Source organism: Peromyscus eremicus, chromosome 14 (genome assembly GCF_949786415.1).
Source record: "Peromyscus eremicus chromosome 14, PerEre_H2_v1, whole genome shotgun sequence".
In the NCBI taxonomy this organism is placed as follows: domain Eukaryota; kingdom Metazoa; phylum Chordata; class Mammalia; order Rodentia; family Cricetidae; genus Peromyscus; species Peromyscus eremicus.
The window spans coordinates 2,294,065-2,302,596 of NC_081430.1; the positions used below are offsets into that span (position 1 = coordinate 2,294,065).

Sequence of the window (8,532 nt, forward strand, 5' to 3'; positions counted from 1 at the left end):
TGAATGTAAAGTTACTACCAAAATACAACCTTTACACATGTTTTCAAACTGACTAAACACATTTGACAAATCCAAAACATATTAAGAGGCACTTTTAAGGGGCTGGACAAATGGCTCAGTGGTTAAGTGCACTTGCTCCTTTCATAGAGGACCTAGGTTCAGTTCCCAGCACCCACATGGTAGCTCTAAACAATCTGTAACTCCAGTTCTAGGAAATTCTAAACCTTCTGACCCCTGATGGCACCAGACACACACGTGGTATGCATATATGTAGATGTGAGAAAAACATTCATACACTTAAAATAAAAACACATCTAATATAATTTTTAAAAGGCTCTTATAATTTTTGTCTGTTGTACAAAAGAACTAGAAAGCCAAAAATACATGTCTTTTGTCATTTGTTGTTGAAACACATTAGGAGGCAAGAGCTGATGACTGGCTTTGTCTCTTATCTTCTGACGGCCATATGGCACCAGAGAAAGCAGCTGTTAGTGAAGCATATAGGGAAGTAGACATGGTGTGCTGGCTTGTAATCCCATCACTTGGGAGGCAGAGACAAGTGGAGCTCAAGGCCAGCCCAACAGTTAGCCCACACAGGGATTCCTTCAACTGTCTGTGAACTCAACAGGTTGCACGTTCTTGTGAAGCTAGCAGACTGTCTTCCCTGCCTTCGCCATCTAGCTTAAGGGAAATCACAGGAGCCATTCAGACAGGCTTACACTTTTAAGCAAGTTACAAAATCCTCACATGTGTCAGAAGTAAAGAACATTTGCTCAAAATTACGTGAGGGAATTTCTTCAGACACACTGATACTTTTACCTCCCCTTAGTCATTTCTTCTCATGATAAAGAGCCTTATTCTCTGAATCCACACCATGACCACAATGACTCTTTCTAATTTCACTTGATCTTAAAGACATAAAGAACTCAACCATTCACCATTAAACTAATTGACATTGAGAGTCGGGGAGAGGAGTGTGCATGCCTTCAGCTGTTACCCTTGGTGACCTCATCAGCCTCCAATGGACAGTTCTACCCAAGGCTCCCACTGATGGCCCTGGTTAAATGCAATGGGTTATAAACAAAACTGCAAGTCACACACATGGGAAAGAGACTGATGGGTACGATGGCTGTGGGAGAAAGAGCAGTGGGCCGTCACTAGAATGCAGTATACATACCTATGAAACTAGTTTACAAAGACCTAACTGTATCTTATATAGTCCCTACACTTTAAGTTGTAAAAATCAAAGTGAGAGCTGGGCGGCAGTGGCGCACGCCTTTGATCCCAGCACTCAGGAGGCAGAGGCAGGAGGCTCTCTGTGAGTTTGAGGCCAACATGGTCTACAGAGCAAGTTCCAGGACAGGCTTTCCAAAGCTACACAGAGAAACCCTGTCTCAAACCCTGCACCACCATTACCACCACCACCACCACCACCACCCCTGCCCCAAAAACTTAAAGTGAGATAAGGTTTTCAGACAAAGACTTCACATGTTTAAGAGAATTAGTTGCTACTGGAAGGTGTGTGTGCATGTGTGTGTGTGTGTGCGCGCGCATCTTTGATATTCTTGCTGTATAAGGTATGGTTCTACATTTTTGGCTTTGTTTTTATTTTTAATTTTAGTTCTTTTCCCCTGTAACACAGAAAACTAGTTCTACAGATTGCTTAGATTTCATCCCACACTGTCTGCTCTGCCAGTGACCCTTTGTAATTTGTTCTTTACCATTTGTCAATCCATCAGGGTAATTTGAACTATATTTATTTTATTTTTAACCATCTGAGAAATTCAGAGCTACACAAGATCCAACCATGATGACTGTCTAATTACTACTCATTTTACTCCAATTTAAATAGTGATTCAACGATCTGGCCTACTGTAAACCCATTAGTAAGTGCACAGAGGACAGACGTATCAGGATGAGGCAGGCAGAGTAGATGACAAGCAGTCTCCATTCCAGCTTCTTTCTAGCTTCTAGAAATTTCCCTAGAGAGTCACCATAAACTACTAACATTCTATTACCTATGGTTGCCTGAAATCCAGGATCAGAGGATAACCTCCCCTCCAAAAAAAAGTCATTATATGGATAAGTAAGAATAGATAGGAACTCTACCAACAAATCAAAGAATCCATGGGAAAGGAGGGAAAGGCCACCGTTACACATCAGGCACCATGGATGGCCACATCACTGCAACAGTGGATTAGACCACTTTTCCAATAACTACAGGGACCTGGCTTCCTAATTAAACCACCACAATACAGGAGGTCAAGATCATAGACTTGATCTTTATCAGTCTAACAGGTAACAGTTTCATCGTCAAAAGCCTGCCTCTTACCTTCAAGCTATCGTAATATCATCACTTAGATGAAATGATTCATGAGAGAAGTCAAGAGCCAACAATGCAAACCCATTACCAGTACTGGAAAAAAACCTGGGACAAGACCTGTGAGTCAACCCACGGAACAAATTTCATTTAAGAACTTCCTGATGATCTGGGCCTCAAGATCAAACCCATGTAAAAAACCCAGTTCTCCTACTATGAGTTCTGCATATGACCTTGAACAAGCTAATTTTACAAAGCCTTAGAGAAAATACATTAAGTATCAAGAAGAGTTTGATATAAAGGGACTAGCACAGGTCAAGTTGGCCCCAGATAAACCTGGCAGACAAGAGAACAGGGATGAAGTAAGGCTCGTCTGTGCCAGCCCTGGTTTTGCAGCACACTAACTATAAAACACAGAATAAGTGACAGCCTCATTAGTATCATGGAGCTGGGAGGATGGACTAAGGCAATTACAGAGGACCTAGAACACCAAAACTGTCAACAAATGGCAGCCCTTTCTTAACCATTAGTAAGAAGAGAGACTACCTTACGGTCATGATCAGCACGATCCACCAACCAGTGTTTTCAAAGTGTGGTCAGAAAACCTGAGATGTTTGTTGACCAAAAAGAAAAAAAAAAATAAAGAAAAGAATAAAACTATGTCCTACCTACTCATAAAAGCTCTCTAAGATAGGTACTAGATATTTTCTCAATCAAACTTCAAGCTGCATGTGAAGTATAATAAGCAACACTGATCCTGTAACCCTGTGCTGTACCTCAAGGACTGAGGTCATCCAACGCTTATTCTCTGCTGTGTCAAGAGAATGACCCAATGTCTACGGGGTTTTCTTCAGCATTCTCCTGGATATAGACACAACCTTAATAGGTTTGTAGGTTTTTGGTCAATTCCCCATGTGTGTTTTTTTTTTTTCCACAAACGGTTCTATCTTAAAGTGTGTGTGTGTGTGCACACACACGCACACACACACACATATTCCCTCCTTTGACCAGGTTTGGGTAAATTATGGCCTTGTATAAATTCAAGCTCCAGAGAGTGCACTTGGTTAAAGGGCTATTTGAAAAAATGTGATCCAGATTATAAGATGTCCACAGTAAGAAAGGGCCATTCACAAAAAAGTCTGCCAAGCATTCTGTAGCATACAATTGTTTTTTTTAAACTGTTTTTCACACAATTTACTTACACGAGAACGAGAGTGTTGGTTAGAAAAATAAAAAAGAACTGTCCCCAATAGAGGTTATACTAATGCCAAACACACACCTGCTGGACACTGATCAAACTGTGTTAGGGTGGAGTCAAAACTTCTAATACACCTGGAGGTAGAGGTGGGAATAAATGGTGCAACCAGTTAAGTAATTATTACAACTGACCTTGAGTCATTTTTGTAGGAAAGATGACTCAAAGAATATAAAGCCTCATAAGAAATACTCCTACTGCTTACAAACGCACTTCTTTGTTCCAATGTGCAGGACACACTCTTGCAAGGAGAAATTGAATCAATGCAACATGCTCCAAGAGAATTAAAAAGGTTTCAGCCGTATTAACATCATATTCTAAAGTGCAGAGGTTCTTTACTAAGCCCCCTTCTCCTTGTTGCCTGCCATCTAGGCTACTAGTCCCTTTCTCCTTTGTGTATGGCTGGCCTGCATGTGCATCCCCATGTCACAGATACACAGTGCATGTGCATGCAAGCCATAGAGGCCACTTTCTTTCTATACCATCTACATTGGCTTTCCCTTCTCATTTACATAAAACGTTGTCTAGTTCTCCTTCCCAGCGGGACACGCATTTGATTTGGTGTGGGAACAATTAAAACCATGATTACCCTACCTCAAAAGCACCCAACTGTCCCAAATTAAGATTTTAAATAGCTATCCTCCCTTTTACATTCACAGAGCACTGATGTCCAGGGTTTCTGTGTTTTAGACAAGCTAAGAATGCACTAATTTTACAACCCATCCAACACGTAATTAATTCTACAAAGAAATGAAACTCTTCCTAGGAAGGGACACAAGGAAATGAACAGCACGTAAGTGTTTTCGTTGTATGAAATGCATTGTGGACACACAAATCACTAGCAGTATAAATAAACAAAAGCAGCATGTGTGCTTGCCTTACACCACAAAGAAAACAGTTGTGCATTTGCACATCATGGCATTTTAGCCTGGGTTCATGAAAAACCTGGGATTTGGTACACTGTGTAAACACAGGTCATTGTAAACATGTGTGTGTATCTGGTGTGTCAAAGAGAGGCTGGTAAGCACAAGGGGTGGGACTCACCAAAAGCAGCTATTTAAGAAAATTCCTTTCTCTCTCATTCATTCTTTCTAGCCTCAGTGTCTGGCGCGGTCCTTACAGCTACTCACTGGCTTTTCATTCTACAGACAGCCGACATGCTCTTAGAGCTTCCTATGGTGTTATTTTTTCCCATACACTTAAAAAAATCAAAACCATTCAATATATGTTTCGATTTTTTTTTTTAAGGAAAGAAAATCATTGGTCTACTTCCTCACTCCAAAGACCCCGTAGATATCTGACTAAATATGATCCTTTGTTATGCGTCCAAAAATATCTCTACCACATGGTATTGGAAAATAATAAATTATTCGTATTCCAACGATGTCACAGCTATTATCATTAATTTTTTTTATTTAGTGAGTCCGATTTCACACTCCTCTGACTGAGTCCTACACGCTTCGCCTTTTCTCCCGGAACACTCCATTAATAAATTTAAGGGCTGAAAAGAGGGCGTCAAGCGCCCTTCATGCACAATGGTACTCTCCGAGACCGAGACATCTCCAACCACGGGAAAGTTAACCTTCCAGTAAGATGCCCACCCCAAATCGGCCAGAGAAGAGAGGTGAGAGAGGGGCTGCGGGAGCTCACCCTCTCATTTTTCCACCTCCAGAGAGAGGGAGGGCATGACAAGAGAGCCGAGTAGGAAGGTGGGCGAGTGGGAGAGACCGAAATGGGTGCTGAGGGGGTGGGCGGGATAGGAAGGTAGAGAAGGTAGAGAAGGTGGGGAAGGTGGGGAGCTCAGCGCAGGGTTCAAGAGCAAGGCGGGGTTCGAGAGCGAGGCGGGCGCGGCGGTCAGGGCTCAGGGCGCGAGGGGGCCGGTCCTCACCGTTGAACGCCCCTGCTTCCGCGGCCTCCTCCTCCTCCTCGCCGTTCTCGGAGTCAGAGCGCATGGGCTCCTCGGCGAAGTTGACACCCTTACTGGGGGTGCCGCCCCCGACGGCGGCGCCCGCGTCCCCCCAGGTCCTGCCCTCATGACCGAAGCGTGCGGCGCCCTTGCGCTCGTTCTCCTGCTGCAGCCGCGTGAAGTGTTGCAGCGCGAACTCCAGCAGGTCGGCGGGCTGGTGCCTCAGCACCTCCACCGTGAAGCCCTGCAGCAGCTCCGTGAGCCCCGCGGGAATCTCGATGCTCATGCTGCCTGTGCACGCAGGGGCGCCGCCCTCGCCCCCTTTCCGCGGTCCGGTCTCGGGCTGCGCGGCCCCGAGCGAGCGCCCCCGGCGCTACCGGCTGCGAGCGCGGCGCACTGGGCCCCCGGCGCGGCTGCTCCGTGCGGCGGCAGCGACAGAGCGAGCGCAGCCCGGGAGGGTTGGCAGCATCTCCAGCTCCTCCCGCTCCCTCTCCCGCGGCTGCTGCACCGCCCCACGCCCGGCGCCCCGCCCCCGCCCGCGCGCCCACGTGGTCCCCGGAAACCATGGCAACCCGGAGGGCGGGTGCAGTGCCGCCTTGCAAGTGGCCTCCGGGTGGAGGCAGCGGGAACCTAGGGCGTGGGGCCGAGGCCGCGGGCTCCACCAGAGCTTCCTGCGCAAACCCTACACATCATTCTGCCCAAGCCCACTCAGAGTTGGTGTCGCGCAATTTGTTCTGTAACTTCAGCCTCCACCTTGGTGGTGCTTTTTCTTTTCCTAGAATCCAACCGCAAGAAAAATGTGCATGATATCTTTTGTTACAGTCCTACAGCTGTACTGGTTCTCTTTTGGATAAAAGAAATACTGCCCCTTGTTTGTTACAACATACTTTTTATTTCACTAGGTTTTATTCCGCCTTTTAGCCACCTGGCTGTGATGGCCTGCCTTACAGATGTTCTGCATGGTGTGCTTGGTGCATTTCCCACTGGTTGCTGAGACAAAGGCAGCTTTTATTGGGAAGCACTTATCAAAGTTAGTTGATATCCTCCAGACAGGACACAGGGTCTTCAGGACAGGTGGTCAGACAACAAAAGGTGTGTTGCGTGGTTAGCCTCACTGCTTATTTTTAAAACCTTTCCTGACACTTTGACTCATTTCAATTCGAATATGGCAAAACAAAGAAAATAGAACTACACATTTGTGCTTTTTAAAGTAAGCCCTTGTCTTTAAAACGAGCCTATTCTAAGCATTTTGAAGCACAAAAAATTATCTTTTGCCAAATTAAACGCTGTTTAAATACACATCCTTCATTTTCTACGGCGCTCATTTCATCGGAAAGCACTCCAAGCGCAAGCTCGCTTAGCTGTTCTTCCTTTAGTTACTCTCATTTACCTTTCCCACACAAAAGACAAATTACGTGACTCAGGAAACCCAAAAACTAGAAATCAGAAATACCACTTTTTTTTTTTTAAATACATCTTTACAAGGGGCATCTTGTATTTTTCCCATAAGGGAATTCATTTCTCAAGTTCAGTTTCTTAACCTCATAATAATAATGCTGGTTTTGTTTTGTTTTTTAAAATGCTTCTAAATTGTATTTGAGGAGTGTGTAACAAATAAACTCTTAGAAAATGTGGTGATCTTCACATGGAATACAGTATTAGTCTAGTTCTCTACCATATAAGCATTACTGTGTTTTACAGATCCAATAATCTAAGATGCATTTCTATCATCTTTCTTCATGTATGTTTACATTAATTATGAATATCATTGTTCATATGCAGCAGAAAACGTAAGCTATATAAGTTAAAACAAGATGGAATTGTGTTTCTCTATCTTGTAAGGCAACCTATTGAAAGCCTTTGTGGTAGTCAGTGGTAACTGGGAATCCACACTCCTTTAAGCTCATTGCTCTGTAATTCTGGGCTTATGGCTGCTCCACCTCCAGTCATGTAGTCTAAATCAGCTGAGAGGAAAGTGGGAAGGAGACAGGGACCCCCCCCACACACACACACACAGCAAACACACCTCATCTTTTCTTTGGCTTGGACTTATCAGTTGTACAAATTACATTTCCTGAAAATGAAAGTAATGGTACCTACAAGCCCATATGTTGCCATTCCTAAACCAGGAGCTGAACGTAAGTAGGATTGTGACCGCTTTGGCCAATGGTGTATTTAGAAGTCACTCTAGTTCTATAATAAATGCCTGACCAAAGTTCTGATCCACAGAGTTAGTGAGCATTAAATAATAATAAAAAAAAAATAAGGTTTTATTAGCCTCTAAATTTTGGGGTAGTTTGTTGCACAACAATAGCAATTCAACACTACAATGGGAAAATTTGGGGAATGCAAATACTTAGAGACAAAGGAAAACCAAGTCTGGGAGCAAATATTAGTCTCTGCCATGATGTTCAATACCTTTTCCCCAAGGACAGAAGAAAGAAGAAACTCTTCTTGCAAACATTAGCAGGAGCTGTGTTTTAAAGTATCATCCTCCAACATGTGTTCCCAACTTTATAGATTGCTTGTATGAGGCATGGTAGATGGCTCTCTCATCAGTCACAACACCAGGAGCTCTCATTTCTTTAGGGCTATAGAAGTAGCTTGGGCATGAAATTAGTAATTGAGTTAGATGACCTGTTGGTCTATCATCCTGGAAGGTTTCCAAGAGTATAATATTAAGAGCAAGTATGTTTAAACTATCTTTGAAATCAGTGCCGTGATAACTTTTGTTTGCTTCAATTCTTAAGTCAATGACCATATCCAGAAAAAGAAAGGCTTCGTTCCCTGTTCCTGTTATGTTATGCTGGAACTATTCTCAGAACAAATTTTCATTTATCAAACTATCTTCTAGCCTTTCATCACCACCACATAACCTTTGAGACAGTTTTTTATGGTTTCCCTTGCTTTCATTGTAAAGTACTTTCTTTTGAGCCTTTGAGTGAATGACAGTGTCGTATAGGGACTATTCATCTTGAATTCTTTAAAAGAACATCAGTGCTATTGATTCTTTGGTTGTTGGTTTACAAAGCAATTTGCACTAGTTTCTCA

The 8,532-nt window shown here is 43.5% G+C and overlaps 1 protein-coding gene across 1 annotated transcript in view; it reads right to left on the reverse strand.

The window, feature by feature from the left end:
* Prkar2b (protein kinase cAMP-dependent type II regulatory subunit beta) overlaps positions 1–5,837 on the reverse strand; it is a 98,624-nt gene extending 92,787 nt beyond the window's left edge. The window contains exon 1 of the mRNA XM_059279459.1: positions 5,464–5,837. Within this exon, the coding sequence (XP_059135442.1) occupies positions 5,464–5,767 (304 nt within the window). The 5' untranslated portion in view covers positions 5,768–5,837. The remainder of the gene's footprint in view (positions 1–5,463) is intronic.
* Positions 5,838–8,532: the final 2,695 nt, after the last annotated feature.